The sequence below is a fragment of the Heterodontus francisci genome, chromosome 5 (assembly GCF_036365525.1).
Source record: "Heterodontus francisci isolate sHetFra1 chromosome 5, sHetFra1.hap1, whole genome shotgun sequence".
Taxonomy (NCBI): Eukaryota; Metazoa; Chordata; class Chondrichthyes; order Heterodontiformes; family Heterodontidae; genus Heterodontus; species Heterodontus francisci.
In genome coordinates, this window is record NC_090375.1 from 73,132,504 (window position 1) to 73,160,075 (window position 27,572).

Here is a 27,572-nt window from a genome sequence, read left to right on the forward strand (position 1 = left end):
CAGCTGTCTTTATTAACAGGAGGGCTTCCATTCAATCAACATTCAAATGGTCTGCGACCACTGAAAGCTTCCTAGGAAGCAGCCACGACGCCTACATACTTCAACAGTCCCAGGTGGCACAGCTTTACAGGCTCCCAGCTCAACTTCAGGGATAGATTCTCAGGGATAAAGGCTACCCATTGAAGACTTGGCTACTAATGCCTGTGAGGAACCCTCACAGTACAACGGAGGAGAGGTACAACACTTGCCACGGCTCCACGCGTGACCATTAGGCTGCCTAGATCAATCTGGCGGAGGCCTGCAGTATACCCCGGCGAGGTGGGGTCTCGTATCATGGTGATCTGCTGTGCTCTGCACAATCTAACACTGCAGAGGGGGAGGCCTTGCATGACAGAGTTGCCTGAGCGACACTCCTCCACCGACAAGAAGACATAGAAGGAGAGGACTAAGCAGCAATGGATGATGAAGACCTTGCAACAGAGGCCAGGCAGATTGAGCGACGCGCCAAGGTGGCGAGAGACAACCTCATAATCACCCGCTTCCAGCCACTCTGATGTCTACGCAGAGAATCTAATAAAGATTCACCTTTAATGCATGTAGTCTGTCGCGTCCTTTTCATTTGTATTCTCTGACTTTCAACCAGCTGAAATATGTATTATTGCCCCTAGAGAACATATATGTTAATGAGGGCTATGGGCACATTGGCATTGCATAATGGGGGAAATTAGCAGCTCACAAGGCATAATGGAAAATGTATTTACAACAATGATCACTAATGATTGGCACAGAAAAACTTTTAATTAATCAATACATTACATATTTCTTACACCCGTAGGCTCCCAAGTGTGGCTAGGTGGTCTTAATACGTTTGTGTGTACTCCTATGCGGTGTGATCCCTGCTACAGCAGCTGGGCTGGAGGCAGGCTTCTCGCTCAGACTGCCCTTGGCCTGTGATGACTTCGGCAGGCATCCTCTGGCTGCCGAAGGCCTGGTGGGCCCCGACTACCTGAGGGTTTCCTGCACGGCTGCTGGACTCTCCTCAGGTATCGCAGCTGCTGAAGCTGGGCTCGCTGGTGGAAGGGTTGAGGAGCTGGTGTCAACTTGGAGCCCCCAGATGTGGAGGCCAGCCTCTCCTCCTCCCTTTCAAGGCTCATTTCCCCCTGATCCTTCACTTGCCTTGCCACTGCTGCATAGTGCTCATGGACAAGGCAATGGTATGCAGGTCTGCGCACTTCCCCGGCGTCCACTTACTGGTCTGCTGGATCTTGCTGTCCATGAGGGTCGCCAGCCTCTCAATGGAGAAAGCCATATGCTGACATGCCTGAGACATGGCAGCAGTCATGGCATGGGTGGAGTCCTCCATCATCCACTCCTGCCTACGCATGGACTCTGGCATCTCTGCCAGATGTTGCCTTACGTTGTCTCTGCAACTCCAGCATGCCCTCTGCTGTCGACACCAGAAGCTCGTCATCAGCCTGGGGCTCCGCATGGGCCTGGCCACCCACAGTCCTCCATCTGCTCGGGCGTGTATGTGTTGCTCTCATCAGCTCGTGACCCTGATTCTAAAGCCGAGCAGTTATCCACCGAGGTGAAATGATTTGCGTTGGTGGAAGGTGCAGGAGATTCACGGGATGGTGTATCCTCAGAGTGGTCCTCCTCCTAAGGTTGATGGCTGTTCCCCTGTAGCTGCAGTCTCCTGCGCACACCGTAGAACGAGAGAAAATGTGCGGCACAGAAAGAGGCCATTCAGCCCATCGCGTCTGCGCCGGTAGAAAAAATTAGCCGCCCAATCTGATCCCACCTTCCAGCACCTGGTCTGTCGCCTTGCAGATTACAGTACTTCAGGTGCAGGTCCTTTTAAATGAGTTAAGGGTTTCTGCCTCTACCACTGATCCGGGCAGTGAATTCCAGAGACCCAGTACCCTCTGGGTGAAGAAGTTTTTCCTCATGTCCCCTCTAATCCTTCTACCTTAAATCTGTGCCCCCTGGTAATTGACCTCTCCACTAGGGGAAACCGGTCCTTCCTGTCTATTTTATCTAGGCCCCTCATGATTTTGTACACCTCAATTATGTCACCCCTCAGCCTCCTCTGTTCTGAGGAAAATAACCCTATCCTATCCGATCGTTCCTCATAGCAGCAATTTACAAGCCCTGACAACATTTTTGTAAATCTCCTCTGTACTCTGCAGAGCAATTATGTCCTTCCTATAATGTGTTGAACAGAATTGTACGCAGTCTTCCAGCTGTGGCCTAACCAGCGTTTTATGCAGTTCCAGCATTACATTCCTGCTTTTGTATTCTATACCTCAGCCAATAAAGGAAAGCATTCCATATGCCTTCTTCACTTTATCTACCTGTCCTGCCACCGTCAGGGAATTGTGGACATATATTCCAAGGTCTCTCGCTTCCTCTACCCCTCTCAATATCCTCCAGTTTATTGTGCATTCCCTTGCTTTGTTTTCCCTCCCCAAATGCATTACCTCACACATCTCCAGACTGAATTCCATTTGCCACGTTTCCTCCCACTCAACCAAACTATTGATATCATTCTGGAGTCTACAGCTATTCTCTTCACTCTCAACAACATGGAGAATTTTTATGTCATCTGCAAATTTCCCAATCACTCCTCCCGCATTTAAGTCGAAATCATTAATTTATTACCACAAACAGCAAAGGACCCAATACTGAGCCCTGTGGAACGCCACTGGAAACTGCCTTCCATTCACAAAAACATCTGTCAACCATTATCCTTTGCTTCCTGACAGCCAATTTTGGATTCAACTCGCCATATTCCCTGTATTCCATGGGCTTTTACTTTCCTGACTAGTCTGCCATGTGTGACCTTGTCAAATATCTTATTAAAATCCATGTGAACAACATGCACTGCACTACCCTCAATCAATCCTAAAATAAAAGCAAAATACTGCGGATGCTGGAAATCTGAAACAAAAACAAGAAATGCTGGAATCACTCAGCAGGTCTGGCAGCATCTGTGGAAAGAGAAGCAGAGTTAACGTTTCGGGTCAGTGAACTCCGAAGAAGGGTCACTGACCCGAAACGTTAACTCTGCTTCTCTTTCCACAGATGCTGCCCGACCTGCTGAGTGATTCCAGCATTTCTTGTTTTTGCCTCAATCAATCCTCCTTGTTACTGCCTCAAAAAATGTAGTCAAGTCAGTAAGATCAATGCCGACTGTCCCTGATTAATCCGTGCCTTTCTAAGTGACAGTTTATCCTATCTCTCAGAATTGATTCTAATAATTCTGACCTGCATGAAAGAGCATAAGCATGTAGGTTAGGCTCTGCAGATCTGTCATGTCAACCATATGTGATGTGGGTCTCCAATATGATGAGTATGTCCATTTAAGCCATTCCTCACTCTCTCCAATCTCTCTGTCTGAGATTGTGTGGCTGCCCTGGGTCCCCGCCAGTTCCAAGGCCTCTTCCTTGGCTGTGGTGAGAGGATGCAGATCCGGAACGCCTCTGCCAGTCTAGACTATCTCCCTCCTGTCGTGGGCCCTCTGTCCTCCAAGAGGAAGGATGGAGATAGCAAAATTTAGGCGGAGATATCACTATTATAGTTCTACTGCTGACAGCTCCTCGTCCCCTGCTGGGGGATCTGACATATCTCATGCTAGATGTGCTGTCGGGAGTTAATGTGGCGAACTATAAAGGAAGGTGGCCTCTGGCCTCGATGTAGCTGTGCACCTGTCAGGATGAGGTAATACCCTAGCCTATCTGCTAGCTCTGCGGTAGTGCCACTCTCCCCATGTCTCGCACCCTCCTGCATAGTCATATGCAGTCCCCAAAAAGGAGAGTGATACAGAGCACTCACTTTAGCCGAATGCAGGATGTCGTTGATCCTCTTTTGGCGCTGAACCCATGTCTGGTGGGTGACCCCATGGCTGCTGACCTCCTCAGCGATCTCCACCCAGGCTTGCTTGGTCAGGCAGGATGACCTCGTCTTGCCATCGCTGGGGAAGAGAACATCCCGCCTTTCCCTTCCAGCCTGGAAAAGAATCTGCAGGGAGGCATCATTGAACCATGGGGCACCCTTTGTTTTGCCTCAGCCATCCTTGCTGTCCTCCTCAAGGGAGGTTGAGCAGGCGGGTAAAGGAACCAGTCCAGCAGTGTTTTCAGCTGCACAGATTTGTCAGTGACTGTTAGGACCAGGTGAGAACAGGGTCTCGGGTTCCTTCTCAGCCTTCACCTGGTCTTACTGCAACAGGGTTTAATTTTTAACACTTTTTTTTAGCTGCTCCTTAGTGAATCCTTGTTCACTAACTTCCAATTATAAGGCAAATAAACTTGTCAAACAGGTTTTCTTAAGTTTTTAAAGAAAAAAGGTTGAACTTTATTAAACTTAAACTCTAATTTGGTTTATGCCTATGGATACGCGATAAACACACATGAGACTGAAAACAGCAGAAGAAATAAAGTGGAAAAGTTTGAGGCAATATCTGAAGATGGTTTTGTTACTGTCCTTTGAGCTCGCTGTAAAATCCTTGATTGTAGGTAGGTCTTGCTTTTTGTTGGGGCCCAGTATTATTCTTAAACCTTGTTTGATGTAGGAGACTTTTCTCTGTTAAAGTTCATGTGTTCTCAGTGGGTCCAGAGGCTTGTGAGAAAGAGAGGACAGCAGACAGGAGGCGTCTCCTCACTCCAGGAGCAAACAGTCTTTTTTTTTCAGTTCAAACTCCTTGTACAATTCAGAAAAACGCAGGTTGCCAAACAGGTTAGTCATGTGACTAGCTGGTCTGAGCACATCTCTTTGTGAATTCTCTTGTCTTAGCCGACCCTGGAATATCTCTTTTTACACACAATACCTGGCGCTCAAAGTCCATTGTGGGTTAAATTGGAGCAGGGAATAGCCCCTTTGTCCTTTCAAGCACTGTCTGTTATTATGCAAATGTTTTTTCCAGCCATGGCTGATCTGTTTAACAAGTCACTTCCTCACAGTAGCAAAGTTTAAAATCAATGTTCATATGACCAAATCAATCTGCCTCATTCTTTGCAGGTGGGGGGGGCGGTCTGCATGACTGACTCTAAGGCAAGATTGAGTGCAGGGCTAGCAGGCTTTTAAATATGACGCCAGCAACTGCACTGGAGTCATCTGATGCCATAAGCGGCGACTAGCATCTTGCCGCCACTACGTGATTGGGCGGGGGGGGGTTGGGGGGAGCTTGTGTCCCCACTGTGCAAAATAGCTGCCCGATGCATGATCGCAGTGGGTCTGCCGTCCACATGACGGACGGGAATGATGCCCATTTCCACGCCCGCCGCCAGGACACTCCCACCGAGGCATTGAAATCGCTGCAGTGACTTGAAGTTGCTGCACTAGCCCACTAGTTCCACAATAAAATGGCTGAGTTACCGTTGGGCCATTCTGGAGGGAGCTTTTGTTGTTGTGATAAGTGATACTGCTGAACAAAATTCCTGACCCTGAAAAATCAGACTCATTCCCTCAGAGGAAAATTACTGTTGGAGAATTGGCTTCCAGAATGGTCAGGGTCTAATGAGCACTGCACAAAGTAGCACAACAGCGAAGTTTGGACCTTCAGAAGAAATGATGTGTAGAGCACAAAGGAGGAGCATGATGCAGCCAGCGAAAGAGAGACGGTGCACACTGATGTCCAGGATGCCTTTTTTATTGCATAGTTCAGTTAGGTTCCGCCAGTGCACCCGTGTGGCAGTTACGTTCAGTGCTCACGTCCCCCCACTCACCCAATACAAAGCCCTGAAGCCCTGCAAACAACCAAGTATTTTTTCATAGTCCACCCCACCCAGTTGCTCAGTGTCAATTCCTGTTTTACCATTCATCACAAGTGAAAAGGCAAAAAAGGGGAAAGTGGAACAAACAAATACTTACGTGTCTCAAACTTCAAACAGAAACTTAGCAGTCTAACATTTGTAACACACCCACATGCATACCCTTGTGCAACTACAAATCTTTACTCGTCTTTGAGCACTTTTACTTGTTGCAACCCCTTCAGCAAAGGTAGAGGCAAGCTGCTCAGATCCCTGCTTTGGCCGACATCCTTTGAGTTTTGGAGCCAGTGAGGTACTGCCAAAGACTGCACCACCCGTGTAGGGGTAGATTCGGACATCAGGACATGAGCCAGGGTACCGACTGAGCGAGGGACAACGGGTGAGAAGTGGAACCGCTTTGAGCCGAGTCAACACCTCCATATTTCCTTTCACTGTTGTCTGTCCAGTGGCCCGCTTGTACTTCCCTGGTAGCAATGAGCTGGAGAGCAAAGAATGGCCAAGGCTGGGGTATCATCAATCGTACTTCAGGTAGCATTTATAGTGTGCAAGCCTTGGTGAGGGCCTGCATGTACTTGCTTGATGTTCCATAAAAGTGGTCTCTTTCCATGGACAAATACATAATTGCAAAGACACTCAAGCTTAAAACTGATTTCTCTAACCTCCTCTGCAAGCTGCACGGTGCAGCTGGAAGGCTTGCCAATACATTGCACATTTTTTGCCGTGGTTCAGAAGTATCCTCTTCATCAGCAGCCCCTGAATTTCAATATTTGCATCCAGCTGTCAGAGCTTGCAGCATCCTGCACCTAAAACACAGACTCTCCACTGCTGTCTCTGTCTTCACCATTTGCCCTTGCTCACTTGTGATGTGTGAGTCAGCGGGTGAAAACTGGTCCCATCGAAGTGTTAGTTTCTCAACTAGTGTATGGCCTGCATGAGTCCTGTGACAGTGTACCCTCAGAGTGAGTGACTTCCTGAATCGTCATCTTCCTGCACCATCTCCTGCGGGATGCTTGAAGGCCCTGTAGGAGACTAAAGACATGAATTAGAACTGTCAAGGTAAAAAGGTATTAAGTGATCGTTATGCACATGATCATATTTCACTTGCTGCTGACACTGTGAACATGAGTGAGGGTTGTATGCCAGGTGGCTGTGTGATACTTGATTCTGTCACCAGGTAACTGGGAGGCCAGCATCTCCCCATCTCAGACAGCCAGGCACGGCAAGACTCCATTGATGTCCGGTGTCGCCACCTCTGCAGCTGTCAGTTGCGAGAGTGATGGAGGACCATTTTCAGTTCTGTGCCTTTCCCTGGTGTTCTGTGTTCTGGCCTGCAAACAGAGAAACAAGAGACCCGTGAGAGAGTAATAGCATGCATTGAACAGATGGATAGATAGCATTTGTTGAGAGGAATTATGAGAAAGAGACATGACATTGCATTAAGGATGAGGATGAGTTTCAGTGGTAAGTTGATGAGGTTGTGAGAAAGTACATAGACAGAGAGGGATGGGTGCATCTGTAAGGGAAGATTGTGTGAGAGTGATGTGCCGGAGTAGGCTTGAGAAGGCAGAGTGAGGGGGGGTTGGCATAATACACACATCAAAATGTAGTTGAATTTATCACTGTTCTAACCTTTCCTGCCCCGATTAGGTCATTAAACTGCTTTTTGGCACTGAATCCATGCTGCTGTTGCTCGCCTCATGAGCAACCTCCAGCCACAACTTAGTTTCGCTGGCAGGCTTATTGCTCCCATCAGTAGGGAGCAGTATGGCCCTGCAAGCCTTTAGTTACCTCAGTATCATATCAGAGGCATCATTAAACTGAGGTGCCGTCATGGAATGTTGGGGCTCCATTCTGACAGTTCGTTCTTTTGTGTTCTCACCTCCAGAATCCATCAAATGTTGTCTTTGTCCCTTGGGATTGAAATTGACTCATGCAGGTTATCTGCATGCTTGCTGAACCTAATTAGTCTTAAGTCCAGAGATTTGATGCAACTACAGTGGCTGCGTTAAAAATCCAACAGCAAACATTAATGGACCTAGCTCCCAGTGCGTCGGCAAGTAAAACCTCCAGCCTGCATGTCTCACTGAGGATTCTTCAATCTGATTGGTTGAAAAATCTTGCTGTTCGTTGCCCTTTTCACAGATGTAGATCTCCTGTAGAGTGCGTCCTGTTGGCAAAGGATTAGAGGAAATCTCAGCTGACAAGCCCGCGAAAAGTCTGGGCAGTTGTCAGCAAAGCAAATGGTAAATGCCGTCTCTTCTCCGCTGAGTTCAAAATCCGGGCCATTATTTCATGACGTAACATGTGGCAGGGCAGCCTAAACAAAAAAAACTAATTGCCCTACCCTCCCTAGAGAAAGAAAATGCATGATAAAAATGTTCAGTTTATAAAGTGCAAACCACCTTAAAATTAAGCAAGGTGACTTACCAAAAATTAAATGAATAAATAATTGAGAAAGAGATGAAAGGAATCATGGTTAAAAGGTTTACAGTAAGATATTAATTTCAGCATCACCTCTCCAGCTGCAATCTAAACATGCATTAGAAAGAAGCTTTATAAGAACAATAATGAACGAATCACTTGACCACCAAGAAGAGCAAAGCAAGCAAGTTCTTCATTTCTCACTGCAAGGTAAAATTACTAATTTGAAACTGATAAATTGGACTCCGCCCCTCCGTCACTGAGAGTCGAAAAAATATTTGTGCACTGGAACCCCTCTTCGACAAAAACTGAACTCAGCATACTGAATTGCAGGGCAGTAAACAAACCCAGATAAACCTCTCTCACCTTGTCACTGATGTGGCAATCATCTCCAACACCTTGACAACAAATGAAATACCAGCAACAACTCACCCACATCCACTCCAAGCATTCACACACTGGAAACTTGGCCACCTTAAACACTGCTGAGACAAATCATTAGAACTCGTACTCTGCCCTAACCGCGATGCAATGCTGACTCCCATCTAGTTGTCCTCTTCTTCCCCCTCTCTTTTCTGCCCCATTCTGTCTTGCCTGTCCCCCCTCCTCTACTACTATTCTCTCCTTTTTTCCTCATTCCCTCTTCTATAGTCTAAATAATCTTTAGGATAATAATTACGTATTTAATTTATCGGAATCTTTGCCAAGATTCTCTGCTGAAAAGTTCTATTGCATACTAATTCAATTCTAGTTGCAATACCTAATTCTTCGCATAACAGGATAATGACAAGCCAAATAAATGTAGAAGAATAAATTTAGTGCTGGGTCTGAAACAAAGAACTAAAATAGTTATCACACAATTCATTGTGTAAAGTTGGGAGCAGTGATTTTATGTAATTTAGCAGCTGCTATTGAATTTAGTTGGGATGGGGACTGAGTCACATATCACAGTAACATTTTCTTTAATTTGTTTTTAATTAGAAAACAGAACAAAATAATGAAGAATTTCATGTAACTTCCAAGATGATTTTATTACGCTGCATTTGACCGCTAAGCCTCACAAAATACTGTGTCCAAATGTTGTGCATTTTGACTGGATTTTGGTTAGCTTCGAGAATAAACAAATAGAAATCAATGCAATATCGTGCAGGTTGCAGTTTATACGTTGCACGCTCCTGAGCATGCTGAATGACAGAATTGGAAATTATGCATTTGTTTGTCGTAATATAAAACTGAACTGTGCCTGAACAAGTGACAGCTTCAGGGACATCTTCATTTTTTTTTATAGAGTTAAGAAATAACCATGTATTGTATCTAAATGGAGTTCTTAAAGCCAAACAAATTCTTGATTTTTTTTTCACTCTGAACTTCACGGTGAAACAAAAATGATATAAATTTTGTTCCTGGCAGTTTTTCTCCACCTATCGATGAACCTAGCATCAGTCCTGGAGATCTGGATATTACAGTAAAACTGGAAAGGAAATCGATTTTTAGAGGCAAAACATTCATCTTTTTAAATGGAAAGCAGGTAATAGTTGCATTTAGAAGAGGAACAACCTTTAATAGTATTAGATGTAAAAGTGACTTCAAGCTGCTGGTGTAAAGCATGCACCCAGATTTTTGGTGTGTAAATTGTGTAAAGAAAAAATACCATTTAAGTAAAAGTAACTAAGAAGTACCGTACTTCTAGTGTAAAGTTGTACCAGATTTTTTTAGTAATCTTTTAAAAGTATTTTTCCACTACTGATTAGTCAGTGTGAAATTTTCTGCAACAGAACTAACCACAGAGGATTGTATCAAATTAAGTTATATTATTGCCAAGAAAAACAGTAAGAGCCGATTGGGCAAGTTTTAGACAGGAGGAAAGGATGACGAGATTTATAAAGAGGGAGAAAATAGAATATTAGAGAAAACTAGCTTGAAATATAAAAACAGACAGTAAGAGCTTTTAAAGCAAGACAGCAAAAGTCAACATAGTTTTCTTCGAGACACAGACAAGAGAAATTATAATGGTAATAAGGAAGTGGCAGAGACATTAAATACTTTGTATCAATCTTCACAGTAGAAGACTCAGCAAAAAAAAGGTACCAGAAATAGCAGGGAACTAAGAGTCTAATGAAAGTGAGAAGCATTATCCAAGAAATTAACTAAAAGTCAATAATCCCCTGGACCTGATGGCATGTATCCTAGGGTTCTAAAAGAGGTGCTGTAGCGATAGTGATTACATCGATTTTCCAAAATTCCTTAGATTCTGGAATGATTCTGGTGGATTGAAAATAACACTGTTATTCAAGAAGGAGGGCAGTGAAAACAGGGAACTACAGTCCATTAGCCTGACAGCTGTTAGAGATAATGTGTTAGCATGGATTGAGAATTTGTTAAAGGATGGAAGTCAGAGTTGGAATAAACGAGTCATTTTCAGATTGGCATGTTTTTACTAGTGGGATGCTGTAAGGATCAGTGCTGGGGCCTCAAATATTTACAATTTATATTCTTATAAGTGAGGGGAAAGAGTATATTGCATCCAAGTTTGTTGATGACACAAAGCTAGGTGATAAAGTACCTGTGAGAAGGACACAATGGGCTGGATTTTACCAGCCCCCCGACGTTGGGAGTCATAGCTGGGGGGGGGGGGGCCTGAAAAATTCCTCCAGGTGAGGCCCACCACAGGCCTTGACATCAGGAAGGCCCCGCCCCATATTATTACTGGTGGCGATGAGGTCTCGTGGCAGTCCCCCCTGTCGGTCAGTGACGAGAACCTCATTAAAATATGTTAATTCATTTAAATGACATAAATAAATACCTACCTTGTTGCGACAGCCATCCCACTGCGATATTCTAGCCAGTTGCCGGAACTCACGCACCTTCGGATCTCCGTTCATGGGGAGGGGGGAGGAGTTAAGTTTTCAGGGCAGAGGGGGGAGGGGGGGTAACGGCAAAACCTGAAGCGATTGATGGAGGGGATGGTGGGAAGGAGTTGAAGGTTAAAGTGAAGAAAGTTTGGGGAGGAAGGTCGGGATCAAGAGTTAAATTTTTTGGGGCGAGAGGGCACTTCATAAATTGATTAGTTATTGGGCGGGGTGAGAGAGGGGATTGAAAATGCTAATAAAGTTTTAAATTTATTTTTTACAGACCTGCACCTTTAAAATTTTAATGGACCTGATGGGCTTGAAGCCCTTTATAAATGGCACCTGCGCAGTGGCGCCAGACACTGTTGCCGAGGGCGGAGCGCCCACCCCCTCTGTCATCGGGGGCGGGCGTTCTGCCCCCTCCATGTAAATGAGCCGCTGTGCTAAATATCACGGCTGCTCCGCGGCACACATCTCATGCATGCGCGCGCCGTTTTTGAAACTTGCTGCCAGCCCAATGAGTCTGCAAAGGGATAGAGATAGGTTAAGTGAGTGGAACAGGAAGGTGGCAGATGGAATAAAATTCGCTTTGGTAGGTAGAATAGAAAAACAGAATATGTTTTTAAATGGTTAGAAACTATTAAATATTGATCGGAGGGATTTGGGTGTTCCTCTACACGAAACAGAAAGTTAACCTGCAGGTACAGCAAGCAGTTAGGAAGGCAAATGGTATGTTGGCCTTTATTGCAAGGGGTTGTGAATACAAGAACAAGGGAGTCTTGCTGCAATTGTACAGGGCTTTGGTGAGGTCACAGCTACTGTGTACAGCTTTGGTCTCTATCTAAGAAAAGATATACTTGCCTTACAGGGGATGCAACAAAGGGTCACTAGATTGATTCCTGGGATGATAGCATTGTCCCATGAGGAGAGATTGACAGGGCCGAAGAGCCTGTACTGCGCTGTAATGTTCTAAAAACAGACTTCACAGAATCACAGAATAATACAGTCCGCACGGATGCATTAAAACACCTGACCTGTCTACCTAATCCTATTTGTCAGCACTTGGCCCATAGCCTTGAATGTTATGACGTGCCAAATGCTCATCCAGGTACTTTTTAAAGGATGTGAGGCAACCTGCATCTACCACCCTCCCAGGCAGTGCATTCCAGACCATCACCACCCTCTGGGTATAAAAGTTCTTCCTCAAATCCCCCTTAAACCTCCCGCCACTCACCCTAAACTTGTGACCCCTCATAACTGACCCTTCAACAAAGGGTCCCTATCCACCCTGTCCATGCCCCTCAAAATCTTGCACACCTCGATCAGGTCACCCCTCAGTCTTCTCTGCTCCAGCGAAAACAACCCAAGCCTATCCAACCTCTTTCCATAGCTTAAATGTTCCATCCCAGGCAACATCCTGGTGAATCACCTCTGCACCCCCTCCAATGCAATGACATCCTTCCTATAATGTGGCGATCAGAATTGCACACAGTACTGCAGCTGTGGCCTTACCAAAGTTCCGTACAACTCCAACATGACCTCCCTGCTTTTGTAATCTATGCCTCGATTGATAAAGGCAAGTGTCCCATTTGCCTTTTTCACCACCCTATTAACCTTCCCTTCTGCCTTCAGAGATCTATGGACAAACAAGCCAAGGTCCCTTTGTTCCTCGGAACTTCCCAGTGTCAGGCCATTCATTGAATACTTCCGTGTCACATTACTCCTTCCAAAGTGTATCGCCTCACACTTTTCAGCGTTAAATTCCATCTGCCACTTTTCTGCCCATTTGACCATCCCATCTATATCTTCCTGTAACCACTGTTAACCACTCGGCCAATCTTTGTGTCATCCGCAAACTTACTGATCCTACCCCCACATAGTCATCTCTGTTGTTTATATAAATGACAAACAATAGGGGAGCCAGCACAGATCCCTGTGGTACGCCACTGGACACTGGCTTCCAGTCACTAAAACAGCTGTCTGTCATCACTCTCTGTCTCCTACAGCTAAGCCAATTTTGAATCCACCTTATCAAGTTACCTTGTATCCCATGTGTATTTGCTTTCTTGATAAGTCTCCCATATGGGACCTTGTCAAAGGCTTTGCTGAAATCCTTGTAAACTACATCAACTCCACGACCCTCATCTACACAGCTGGTCACATGCTCAAAAAAATCAATCAAAATTGTTAGGCATGACCTCCCTCTGACAAAGCCATGCTGATGATTCCTAATCAAATTTTGCCTCTCCAAGTGGAGATAGATTCTCTCCTTCAGAATTTTCTCCAATAGTTGCCCTACCACTGGCGTGAGACTCACTGGTCTGTAGTTCCCTGGCTTATCTCTACAACCTTTCTTAAATAGTGGGACCACATTAGCTGTTCTCCAGTCCTCTGGCACCTCCCCCGTGGCCAGAGAGGAATTAAAAATTAGGGTCACAGCCCCTGCAATCTCCACCCTCGCCTCCCACAGCATCCTGGGACACAAATCGTCCGGACCTGGAGATTTGTCCACTTTTAAGCCTTCCAAAACCTCCAACACCTTGTCACTCCCTATGACAATTTGCTCAAGAACCTCACAGTTCTCTCTCTAATTTCCATATCTACATCCTCATTCTCTTGAGTGAAGACAGATGTGAAGTATTCATTCAACACCCTACCAATGTCCTCTGGCTCCACCCACAAATTTCCCCCTTGGTCCCTAATGGGTCCTACTCTTTCCCTGGTTATCCTCTTCCCATTGATATACTTATAGAATATCATGGGATGTTCCCTACTTTTATCAGCCAGAGCTTTCTCATATCCCCTCTTTGCTCTCCTAATTGCTTTCTTAAGCTCCATCCTACACTTTCTATACTCCACTAATACTTCCATTGATTTGCTCTCCTTGTATTTGCTAAAAGCCTCTCTTTTCCTTCTCATCATACCCTGAATGTTTCTGGTCATCCATGGTTCTCTGGGCTTGTTGCTCCTACCTATTACCCTAGAGGGAACTTCCCATTTCCTTTTTGAATGCCCCGCACTGCTCTTCTGTAGCTTTCCCGACAAGTAACTCTTTCCAGTCTACCTTGGCCAGATCCTGCCTTATTTTGCTAAAATTCGCTCTCCCCCAATCCAAAACTTGTACTCTGAAGTTTCAAAGAATGAGAAGTAATCTCATTGAAACTTTAGATTCTGAGAGGGCCTGACAGGGTAGTTGTTGGGAGTATGTTGCTGCTGGCTGGAGAATCTAGAATTAAGGGCATAGTCGCAGCACAAGAGGTTGGCCATTTAGGACTGAGATGAGAAATGTCTTCATTTGGGGTTGTGAATCTCCAGAATTCTCTACCCCAGAGGATTGTGAATGCTTGGTTGTTGAATATATTTCAAGACAGATCAATGGATATGGGGTTTGGGCGCGAACGTGGAGTTAAGGTCAAAGAGCAGTCACGCTCAACGCCATTTTCCCGCATAATTCCAGTACTAGGACGAGCATTCATGCCCTTCCTGGGCCCACAAAAATTAGAGTTGTGGGTTTATGGCCTGTTTTCGGAGCAGCTTGTAGGACTGCGTGTTTGGTGCTTAACGCTCAGTTCAATTGGGTGGAGGGGGTAAAATTGCATTAAAATTTTTGTATTGTAGGCACCTTGCCTATTTTGGATGGGAACGCTGCTCGCCTGTTTCTTGGCCCGCTACATGAACAAGGTGGGCTGCATGTCAGCAGGAATAGTGTGATTAATGCTGCATTACAATTTTCAGCCTGCTACTGCCCTGTTTCTATCAGAAAGCAGAGATGAAAACAATCCCACAATGTTTGTATTTTTATAGATATGACATTGTTTTCTCCATTAATTTGTTGTTAAGTGGAAATACTCTTGCTTTGCATTTAAACAAATCTTTAATATATCCCGATAGAAAGTTAGTATTGCAGCTGCTTCCACCACCACCTCAGGTAGTGCATTCCAGATCATCATGACTCGCTGCATAAAAAAAATTGTCATTTACCTTGGACCTTTTGTCAATAATCTTAAATTTATCCTATGGTTACTGACCATCCTGCTAATGAAAACGGTTTCTCTTTTTGCATAACCTGATGATTCAAAATTTTTTAACATTAAATTCTTACTTTCATGTTCGTTCCATTGCTTAATTCAAATTACTAGATAATTTATTATTTAGCATGACTTTGATTCATGCATATTTTTAACAAAAAATATTGTATCTAGTGTAATTTACTTCCCAGCAGCATTTTCTGGTTGACTATTAACTTTACATATGACTTGTCTTGCAGCACAAGAGGCTGAATTCTGCTCTAACTCTTGGAGGAGGAGATGTTAAACTTTTAGAGAATAGTGGCTCAAATATGTCATTCCTCGAAGCACCAGGAAGCTGCGTCATTGATGTTGGGGTGTCAGATTCTCAGACTGTGTCAAATTCAGCAGAAAAATGGATTGAGTCAGTGATGAGAACTTTACAACGGTACATACCCGATCTTTATACAGGATATATTAGTCAATAAGTAACAGTAGGCAAGCATTATCAATTCACTGGCCATAAGTGATTTTTGAGGAGATTAGAAATTATATTACTATTATTTTCAGAAAATATACCCAATGAATATTAGGTGTGTTAAGGAATGCCACTGTCTTTTTTAATCTTTTTATTTAAAAGAAGTGAAAAGGCCTTGTGGCTATGGTACTAGACCAGGAACCCATGAGGTCAACCCATTTGTCATGAGTTCAGATCACATGATGGCATGTTGTGAAGTTGAATTTAATAAACCTGGTAATTAGTGTGCCACCTCCAGTAAAATTACCATGAAAGTTGCACGTGACTCCAGTCTTATAAATATGTGGGTGATTTTCAATACCATCTATAGTAGCCTAGAAAACTAAAACAAAAACAAGAAATGCTGGAATCACTCAGCAGGTCTGGCAGCATCTGTGGAAAGAGAAGCAGAGTTAACGTTTCGGGTCAGTGACCCTTCTTCGGTTCAAGAAGGGTCACTGACCCGAAACGTTAACTCTGCTTCTCTTTCCACAGATGCTGCCAGACCTGCTGAGTGATTCCAGCATTTCTTGTTTTTGTTTCAGATTTCCAGCATCCGCAGTATTTTGCTTTTATTTTAGCCTAGAAAACTACTTGGGTATAAAACAGCTACTACAAAATCAAATAATAAGAATTGCACATTTAACTTAACACTTAAGAGTAGAATCGTATGTAACTTGTCTCTTCAAAGTGCTGAAGTACTTTCATTTGTTCATTGTTGGGTATCCTTTTGGTGGCTCATATTAAACAGAATGTTTTCTGTTTATTTAGAAAAGGACTGCGTGCTATACCTGAGGCAGAAATTGGTTTAGCAGTTCTTCACAACTCAACAGATATTTATTGTAACCCTCACAACAAGCCTGATCATGGTGAGTATAAAATATGTCACTATTATGTTCTGTCTTATTCAGACCTGAGTTAAATTAAGAAATGGGCAGCGCAGTGGTTAGCACCGCATCCTCACAGCTCTAGGGACCCGGGTTCAATTCTGGGTACCGCCTGTACGGAGTTTGCAAATTCTCCCTGTGACCGCGTGGGTTTTCGCCGGGTGCTCCAGTTTCCTCCCACAGCCAAATAGGTAAATTGGCCCTAGTGCAGGTAGGTGGTAGGGAATATGGGATTACTGCGGGGTTAGTATAAATGGGTGGTGGTTGGTCGGCACAGACTCAGTGGGCCGAAGGGTCTGTTTCAGTGATGTATCTCTAAATAAATAAATAAATTTGCATGCTATGAGGATACAGTATGTTCCAGTATTTGAACATGTCTCCTATAAATTAAGTACAATTATTTGCATCAGAACTGATCTTGGTTGTCACTGGGTCAAAATTCTGGAGTTCTGTGTTCACCGCTGTCCGAAGAGCACAATCTGTGCAAGGACTGCAGAGGTTCACAAAAACCCATATGTTGATTCGAGTTAAAAATTTCTGATAAATAACTTAGGTGCTAAGGATATACGTTCCCTTACATTTCTATTCTGGTTTCACCTCTTTGAAGAGGTGAATTATTTAGCGTTTGTTTCAGTCTAGATGAGCGTGCATGTGGGAAACACTGGGCAGGTTATATTTATTGTCTTTCCTTCATGCAAAGCATTTTAGGGTATATGTTTTAATATGGACATGATTTGAAAAATTGATATCTTCTTACACTTCTTTTTAGAAACTTGCTCCACTTCAAGAACAATAATTCCAGGTCCAACACTTTCTCAAAGTGTGGACATGGTCGATATCACTGCCCCGGATACTTCACAAGTTACTGCATATGTACCAGATACACAACCATCACAAGAACACAGTACAAGGTAAAGAAAGAACTTGCTTTTACATAATGCCTTCTACATCGTAGGTACAAACTAGTTGTATGCCACATAATTGTAGGTACATATGTCCACCATTCTGTATGGATGGAGTGGGGGGTAATGGAGTGGAACAAAGTAGTGGAGAAAGAGTTCTCACTAACCTTCAACTTTGTTCAATATTTGTGAATTTTGTATTTATGCTTTCTGTTCATTAAATAACAAAGCTATTTATCTTGAATTTTATTACACTTTTCATTAGGTTTAAAGATCAGTATTAGATGTTCCTTTTTCTCCAGGGCAAATAACTTTAGTCACTTTCTTCACAACCCGTTAAATCCTGGTATTTTCCTGGCTATTCTTCTCTGAACTTGAATGTAGCTGCATCTTTGAGATCGGGTGACTGATACTGCACGCAATACAAAGAACAAAAGAACAAATAGTCCAGATTGGCTCATGTTGAGCATAAATACTGAATGGCCTGTTTTCTGTAACTTCTACATTATTAGCCTCACCGTTAATCAGTTTATTTTGTTCTGTTTTGATCTCTGGTTGCTTCCAGTTTCTGATTTGCCTTATTCATAATTACTTTGCACTGATCAGATGCTTTCAGTATATGATCGATCATCACTCCAAACTCCTTTTACTTTTCAGCCTCTGGTGCCTTTCATGTCTTACAGATGTTTATTTATTACTTGTTGCTACATGCATAACCCTACATTTATTCATATTAAAAACTATCTGACAAATTTCAGCCAATCTACCTCGTTGATCCAATAGGTCTCTTAAAATTAAATGGTAATCATAGTAAATAGTGCATACAGTTGGGTGCTCAAAACTGCATGAAGGATATTGGAGCCATAGAAAATGTACAATGTAGATTCACCAAGATTATATTTGGCATTAGAGGATGTAGAAGTGTTCAAAATTCTGAAAGTATTTGAGAGGGTAAATAGTGAAAAACTATTTCTGCTGATTGTCGAATTCCTAATAAGGGAACATAAATTTAGGATTAATACTAGAAATGTAAAGGTGGAGGTTATAACAATTAAACAACTAATAGGAGGCGGAGGTTTCACAAATATCCCATCTTAAATGATGGGGGAGCCCAGCACATCAGTGTAAAAGATAAAGCTGAAACATGTGCATCCAATTTCAGCAAGAAGTGCCAAGTAGATGCTCCATCTCGGCCTCCTCAGAGGCCCACAGCATCACAGATGCCAGTCTTCAGCCAATCCGATTCACTCCACGTTATATCAAGAAATGGCTGAAGGCACTGGATACTGCAAAGGCTATGGGCCCTGACATCATTCCGGCAATAGTAATGAAGACTTGTGCTCCAGAACAAGCCGTGCCCCTAGCCAAGCTGTTCCAGTACAGCTACAACAGCCATGTGAAAAATTGCCCAGGTTTGTTCTGTCCACAAAAAGGACAAATCCAACCCGGCCAATTACCACCCTATCTGTATACTGTTGATCATCAGCAAAGTGATGGAAGGGATCGTCGACAGTGCTATCAAGTGGCACTTGCTCAGCAATAACCTGCTCACTTTGGGTTCTTCCAGGGCCACTCAGCTCCTGACCTCATTCCAGCCTTGGTCCAAACATGGACAAAAGAGCTCAACTCCAGAGGTGAAGTGAGAGTGACTGGCCTTGACATCAAGGCAGCATTTGACCGAGTATGGCATCAAGGAGCCCAAGCAAAACTGGAGTCAATAGGAATCGGGGGAGGGGGATGGGAGGGGGGGGGGAGAACTCTGCTGGTTGGAGTCATACCTAGCATAAAGGAAGATGGTTTTGATTATTGGCAGTCAACCATCTCAGTCTGAGGACATCACTGCAGGAATTCCTCAAGGTAGAGTCCAAGGCCCAACCATCTTCAGCTCTTCATCAATGACATTCCATCCATCATAAGGTCAGAAGTGGGGATGTTCGCTGATGATTGCACAATGTTCAGCACCATTCGCGACTCTTCAGATAGTGAAGCAGCCCATGTCCATATACAGAAAGACCTGGACAATGTCCAGGCTTGGGCTGATAATTAGCAAATAGCCTTCGCGGCACACAAGTGCCATGCAATGACCATCTCAAACAAGAGAGAATCTAACCATCTCCCCTTGACAGTCAATGGCATTACCGTCGCTGAATCCCCCAATATCAACATCCTGCGGGTTACCATTGACCAGAAAGTGAACTGGAATAGCCATAAAAATGCTGTGGCTACAAGAGCAGGTCAGAAGCTAGGGATTCTGTGGTGAGTAACTCATCTCCTATCTCCCCAATGCCTGTCCACCATCTACAAGGCACAAGTTAGGAGTGTGATGAAATACTCTCCACTTGCCTGGATAGGTGCAGCTGCAACAACACAAGAAGATTGACACCATCCAGGGCAAAGCAGTCCGCTTGATTGGCACCCTATTCCCCACCTTCAACATTCACTCCCCCCACAGTGGCAGCAGTGTGTACCATCTAGAAGATGCATTGCAGCAACTCACCAAAGCTCCTTCAACAGCATCTTCCAAACTCACAACCTGTACCATCTAGAAGGACAAAGGCAGCAGATGCATGGGAACACCACCACCTGCAAGTTCCCCTCCAAGCCCTACACCAGCCTGATTTGGAACTATATCGCTGTTCATTGACTGTCACTGGGTCAAAATCCTGGAACTCCCTTCCTAACAGCACTGTGGGTGTACCTGCACCCCAAGATCTGCAGCCATTCAAGAAGGTAGCTCACCACCACCTTCTCGAGGACAATTAAGGATGGGCAATAAATGCTGGCCTAGCCAGTGACGCCCACATTCCACAAACTAATACTAAAAAAAAATTCACGGGTTATGCTACCACACGTGGCTGTTGAAACCTTTAAATCACAGCATTGCAGATGGAGTTAGATAAACACTTGAATAAAAGTATTGTAGTGTGTGGAGAGGAGGAGGAAACTAGGGTGAGAATAGGTGGTTTTGGTGTGAAATCTGTATCGGTGGGCCAAAATCTTCCCGTGTTTAAATATTTCATTCAATAGTACTGCATTTGGACTGTCAAGCTGAGTTGTATGAAAAAGCATCCTAGCAATATCAATACACAAGTGTTTTATTGGTGATTTATGACCTGCTGTTTAAAAATTACCTTATTTTAACATTTCAAGCAAATTGAACCATATTTTGCTTTGTTATGATGTTCTTATGACCTATAAGTTGATTAAAAATGTAACTGTTCCTTTTTATTTGGATTTATTACCTTGATATGAATTAATAACTAATTAGGTAAACTAGGGCTGGAATTCTACCCTCGGTGAACGGGAGCCGTCCACCAACCGAAATGTCGGTGGTGATCCCGCCTCCGCCTGGCCTGGGGATCCAGACCGCATTTTGCGGTTCCCAGGCCCTTAATTGGTCTGAGGTGGGACTTCCACCTCATTGAGGCAGGAAGTCCCGCTTAATGAAGCTGCTGGCCAATCAGTGGGCCGGCAACACTTTGTCCCAACAAAGCCACCGGGAGCGGTGGCCGCTGCTGAGACTGCAACCCAGCTGAAGACGGAAGATGTCACAGAGCCCCGGAGAACGGGTAAATTTATGTGGCCTCACCGGGGGCAGTCGGTTGATTGGGGGGATGGGGGGCTATTGGGCATTGGGGGTGGTTGGGCCATCGGAGCAGCCCTCTGTCAGGCACAGGGTGCCTGATCAGGAGGGTCCCCCCCCCCCCCCAAGTTTGTCAGAAACCCTGCTTTTAACAGGCGGCTTTTCTCAGGCCTGGGCTGCCCGCCAGCCAAGGGTAAAATCCCTATGGCGGCAGGCAGAGGCCCTTAAGTGGCTGTTAACTGGCCACTTAAGGGCCTTGATTGGCCTGGGGTGGGCGGGCCGTTTTTCACCGCTGCTGCCCTGCGTAAAATGGCGGCGGAGGCAGGAGCGGGTTGGGAAGGGCCCCCTTCGCCACCATCCCGCTCTTGGGAAGGGGGTGGTGTAAAATTCCAACCCAGGGTCTGTAATAAAGATTCGTAAGCAGCACTATTGCCAGAGGTGCTTTCTAAATGAACTTTCAAATAAGCACTAGATGGTGCAGTTGTCCTAATGTAGCATCTGTTGTGCCACTCAACCCCTATACCATTTGTGATGATAAAGACAGAGAAAGTGTTTATACTGAGAAAGGTTAGACAGTACTAACAGAGAACAATATACAGTTTGTTGGCTTCATACCTACCTCTAATCTAAACGACTGTCATTAAATTGGAAAGAGTAAAAGAGATACCGAAATTTAAAACAAAGCATGCACTGATCAGGTTAGTCTATACATAGGAAATAGGAGCAGGAGTAGGCCATTCAACCCCTGGAGGCTGCTCCGCCATTCGACTAGATCATGGCTGATCTACCTCAACGTTATTTTCCTTCACTGTCCCTATATCCCTTGATATCTTTAAGATCTAAAAATCTATCGATCTCTGTCTTGAACATACTCAATGACTGAGTCTCCACAGCCTTCTGGGGTGGAGAATTCCACAGATTCACTACCCACAGAGTGAAGAAGTTCTTCCTCATCTCAATTCTAAATGGCCTACCTCTTATTCTGAGACTGTCCCCTGGTTCTAGGACCTCCCCAGCCAGAGGAAACATCCTTCCTATAGCAACCTTGTCGAGCCCTGTAAGAATTTTGTACACTTCAATGAGATCACCTCTCATTCTTCTAAACTCGAGAGAATATAGGCCCAGTCTCCTCAATCTCTCCTAAGACAATCCCGCCATCCCAGAAATCAGTCTGGTGAAACTTCATTGTGCTCCCTCTGTGGTATGGAAACCAATACTGTACCCAGTACTTCAGGTTGCGTCTCACCAAGGCTGTATACAATTTCAGCAAGACTACTTTACTCCTGTACTCAAATCCTCTTGCAATAAAGGCCAACATACCATTTGCCTTCCTAATTGCTTGCTGTACCTGCATGTTATCTTTCAGTGACTTATGAACAAGGACACGCAGGTCCCTTTGGATGTCAACACTTCTCTATATCTCACCATTTAAGAAATACTCTGTATTTCTGTCTTTCCCACCAAAGTGGATCACTTCACATTTTTCCACATTATATTCCATCTGCTCTTTTATTGCCCACTCGCTCAGCCTGTCTAAATCCCACTGAAGCCTCACATTTCATTCCCACCTAGTTTTGTGTCATTAGCAAACTTGGAAATATTACATTTGGTCCCCACATCCAAATCATTGATGTCAATTGTGAATAGCTGGGGCCCAAGCACTGATCCTTGCTGTACCCCACAGCTTGCCAACTTGAGAATGACCCATATATTCCTACACTCTGTTTTCTGTCTGTTAGCCAATTCTCAATCCATGCCAGTATATTACCCCAATCCCATGTGTTCTAATTTTGCTTACTAACCTGTGTGGGACCTTATCAAAGGCCTTCTGAAAATCCAAATATACCACATCCACTGCTTTTCCCTTATCTATTTTGTTACTTACATCCTCAAAAAACTTTAACATGTTTGTCAAACATGATTTTCCAGTCATAAATCCATGTTGACTTTGTCTAATCCTACCATTATTTTCTAACTGTCCAGATAAGTGTCCTTTGTAATAGATTCTAGCATTTTCCCAACTACTGATGTCAGGCTAGCAGGTCTGTAGTTCCTGTTTTCTCTCTCCCTCCTTTCTTAAATAGTAGGGTTACATTTGCTAACTTCCAATCTTCAGGAATCATTCCAGATTCTATGGAATTTTGGAAGATAATGATGGTCTAATCAAAAATTAGAACCAGGAGAGGGGAGAACTATTTTTAACTATTACACAAAAATAGATAATTTATTGGCTGTAATTAAATGCATTCAAATACAATTAGAATTGTTAGAGGTCACTACATCAAAATTATTGATTCACTGCAAGTTCAGTTAAGAATTAGTAGTGTAAAATTGACATATGCAAAGTGACTAACTGTAATTAAGCAACCATGCAAAATATTTACCTCGGATACAGGAAAAATATCCTGTTGTTTTACTTTCTTTGTGGCCTTTGACTTACCTGTAGCCTCCTTCAGTGGGGAGAACACTCCAGTAGTCTCAATTCAGCAGCGACATTGTCAGGGTGAGTAAGCCTACTGCATGGCTTCAATATCACTCTGGTTGGTATTGGTAATGTTTGGTGTGCTTGATGTAGGGCAAGATGCCAAGCCATTGGTTTCCCCAGAAAATGTGGTTGTCAAGAGTGAATGGAAGGTTTCTATTTAATGTGGGACTCAAAATATAGCAAACTGCTATCTGAGGAAATAGCTCACTAATTATATTTTTAAGTAGTAGCTTTGCTATGAATATAACTTTATTTCTGTATCAATTTTAGAATTCCCATCCTTGTTTTCAAATCTCTCTATGGCCTCAACCTTTCCATCACTGTAACCTTCTCCAACCCTGCACCTCCAAGACATCTGCGCTCATCTAATTCTGGCATCCCCGAATTTAATCGCTCCACCACTGGGGGCTGTGCCTTTACTTTACTTTAAGGCCCAGAGCTCTCGATTTCCCTTCCTAAACCTCTCTGCATCTCGTTCCTCCTGTGAGATGCTCCTTAAAACCTACCTCTTTGACCAAGCTTTTGCCTTAATACTACTCCGTATCAAATTTAATTTGATAACACTCCTGTAAAGTGCCTTGGAACGTTTTACTATATTAAAGGCGCTATATAAATGCAAGTGATTAAATGTAAAGCAATTTTACTGCATACACTTGCTGTTCATAAACCTTATTTCCTGTCTCACTGTTTTGTCCCACATTTTACATCAACAATTAATATGAATTTACCTTGATGTTTCTTCTACCCTGACCCCCAGATTCCCTGTCCGCCCAGCAGCTGCAACCCCTAGCCAGAATCTTCGTGATCGGGTCCCACCACTGTGTAGAAAGACAGGGTTAGGTTTCTTGAATAGTTTTTAAATTGTTTTTACTCATTTTAAAATGCTTGTGCTTATAACAATGCAAGAGATTATTGTGGGAAATGGTATTATCCAGTGTCAGTATCAGGTGTTCCCAGGTCAGGTAAAGCACAAACAAATGCATAGTAAAGTTCCCTCTATATTGATTATTCTGGAAAATTGCAGATACACGCCTACATTTACTGATTTGCATGGCCAGTGAGCAAGACTGTTTGCCAGATGAGTCTGAAAACCTGTGTCCAGATTTGGGGTCATTAGTGGACAGGGGTGGATCCAGGAGCGTTATGAGCCATAATGTATCAGCTGAGACAATGATGGAGGTTTTCCACTTGATTCATGGGCTGAGGAGGATTGGAGAGGCAACCATGAGCCAAGAGAAGTTGATCCTTGGGTACAGTGGAGTTGAGTAATGATCTCAGATGTTAGTGGATACATGTTTATCTGGGGAATTAGCAGAGGTGCCTGGAGCAGCAGAAGCGAAGATCATGGAGCAAGGGGATGAGATCAGTGTAGATGATTACACACCAGTATAACTGCACCCTTCCACCTCAGCAAACAAACTGGCAATTTTACAAATGAAGTTTTATTTAAAACTATTTTATTTATAGATATGCAAATGCATGATATAAATTATATTCAACACATACACCTATGTTTTACATTTAAGTAACTTTGGGCAGAAGAAGTATCAAGGTAAATTCATATTAATTGTTGACGTAAAATGTATGACTCAAAATAGTGAGACAGGAAGTAAGATTGACAAATTATTCACAATTAAAGGAGAATAATGTAAGGTTAAAACTATTAAATACAAGCTATTGGCTGCATTTTCCTTTTTTTCCTCTCCTCTCTTTCCCCCGCACCAGCCTTTACTGTCTGAAATTACTCCTCACAGGCTACACCTACAAGATTTTATTTCCTCTTGCAGTAACTTCACCTGCTGATTGGCTGTATTTCTTCTCCCATGAATGCCTCAATCCTCATGCCTCACTGATCTAAATTTCCCTTCGCCAGTCCTCCCTTCTATTCTCACTTAACCCCCTCCCCCCACCCCACCTCTTTCCGTAGTATCTGCTTTTCCGTCCCAGCATTCATCAACCATGAAAAGTCTGAATCATAGAAAATTTCCAACACAGAAGGAGACCATTCGGTCCATCACTTCCGTGCTGGTCGTCAGAAAAGCTACCCAGCCTAATCCCACCTTCCTGCACTTGGTCCTTAGCCCTGCAGGTCACAGCTCTTCAAAAAGACATCCAAGTACTTTTTAAATGTGGTGAGAGTTTCTGCCTCCACCACACTTTCAGGCAGTGAGTTCCGGGTTCCTACTGCCCTATGGATGAAAAAAATGTTTCCTCATCTCCCTTTTAATCCTTCTACCAATTACTTTAAATCTATGCCCCCTCGTTTTTGACCCCTTTGCTAAGATAAATAGGCCATCTCTATTTACTCTTATTTAGGCCCGTCATAATTTTATACACCTCAATTATGTCACCCTGCAGCCTCTGTTCCAAGGAAAACAACTGCGGCCTACCCAAACTTAGCTCATAGCTAAAATTTTCCAGCCCTGGCAACTTCCTTGTAAATCTTCTCTGCACCCTCTCCAGTGCAATCATGTCTTTCCTGTAATGTGGTGACCAGAACTGTACACGGTACTGGAGCTGTGACCTAACTAGTGTTGTATGCAGTTCTAGCATATATTCTGTGCTTCGGCTAATAAAGAAAAGCATACCATATGCCTTCTTAACCACCTTGTCGACCAGTCCTTCTACCTTTTGAAGATCTGTGGACATACACTCTAAGGTCCCTCTGTTCCTCCAAACTAATCAGTATCCTCCCATTTACATAGGATTAAATAGGATATATGGCACAGAAACAGGCCATTCGGCTGAAAAAGTACATGCTGGCATTTATGCTCCAGTCGAGCTTCCTCCCATCTTTTCTCATCTAAATCTATCATAATCCTCCATTCCCTTCTCCCTCATATGCTTGTCTAGATTCCTCTTAAATGCTATCCTCTTAAATCTATACTATTCGCTTCAGCCACTTCCTGTAATAGCGAGTTCTCATTCTCACCACTCTTTTGGGTAAAGAAGTTTCTTCTGAATCCCCTACTGGATTTCTTGGTGACTATTTGATATTGATGGCCTCGAGTTATGCTCATTCCCACAGCTGGAACATTCTCTCTGTATATAATCTATCAAAAATGTTCATAGTTTTGTAAACCTTTATTAGGTCACCCGACAGCTGCCTTTTTTCAAGAGAAAAGAGACCCAGTCTGTTGTTCTTCCCTGATACCTATACCCAAACATTTCTGGCATGATCCTTGAAAATCTTCTCTACACCCTCTCCAATGTCTCTATACCCTTTTGATAATATAGTACCAGAATTATATTCAGTTGCACCTCCCAAAATGCATTACCTCACACTTCTCCAGATTGAATTAAATTTTTACACTTTTCTGCCCACTTGACCAGATCATCTATATCTTCTTGCAGTCTAAGGCTTTCCATCTCACTGTGAATCACACGGCCAATTTTTTTTTATCATCTGCAAACTTCTTCATCATGCCCCCTACATTTTGAGTCTAAATTATTAATATAAACTACAAAAAGCAAGGGGCCCAGTACTGAGCCCTACGGAACCCCACTGGTAACTGCTTTCCAGTCGCAAAAACACCTATCAACCATTACCCTTTGCATCCTGCCACTAAGCCAGTTTTGGATCGACCTTGCCACTCTTCCTTAGATCCCAAGGGCTTTCACTTTTTTGACCAGCCTACCATGTGGGACCTTGTTAAAAGCCTTGCTAAAAATCCATTTAGGCCACATTTACCACACTGCCCTCATCAACCCTACTTGTCACTTCCTCAAAAAATTTAATCAAGTTAGTCAGGCATGACCTTCCCTTAAATCCATGCTGACTTTCCTTGATTAATTTTTGCCTTTCTAAATGAAGGATTATACTGTTCCTCAGAATTGATTCCAATAATTTGCCCACAACTGAAGTTAAGCTAACTAGGCTATATAATTCCTCCCTTGTTAAACAAGTCTGGTGGAGGATAAGTAGATAATCTGTGTCCAGTGAATTGCTAGTTAAACTTTTTGCAATTGGTCATTGTAAGTTGTATAGAAATGGAGGTTATCTTACTTAACTTAATTATTTTTCTTCTCCACCATCAGATTTGTTCAGCTGCATACTGCTTCAAGTCTATGCTTCTACTAGTTTGGCACAATGTATCAGTATGCTAGCATGCAGCTGCACTAAATGTAGCTTAATGCATGACATGCTACTGTA

General features: G+C 43.5%; 1 protein-coding gene across 4 annotated transcripts in view; it reads left to right on the forward strand.

Moving 5' to 3' along the window:
* The window catches only part of nbn (nibrin), a 92,057-nt gene that overhangs the window by 28,697 nt on the left and 35,788 nt on the right, over positions 1–27,572 (forward strand). For 3 of the 4 annotated variants that reach the window (XM_068031631.1, XM_068031628.1, XM_068031629.1), the window contains exons 6-10: positions 9,600–9,717; positions 14,657–14,719; positions 15,306–15,493; positions 16,334–16,431; positions 17,219–17,360. In XM_068031631.1, coding sequence (XP_067887732.1) covers positions 9,600–9,717; positions 14,657–14,719; positions 15,306–15,493; positions 16,334–16,431; positions 17,219–17,360 — 609 coding nt within the window. The remainder of the gene's footprint in view (positions 1–9,599; positions 9,718–14,656; positions 14,720–15,305; positions 15,494–16,333; positions 16,432–17,218; positions 17,361–27,572) is intronic. The other variant, XM_068031630.1, reaches the window with a different exon arrangement.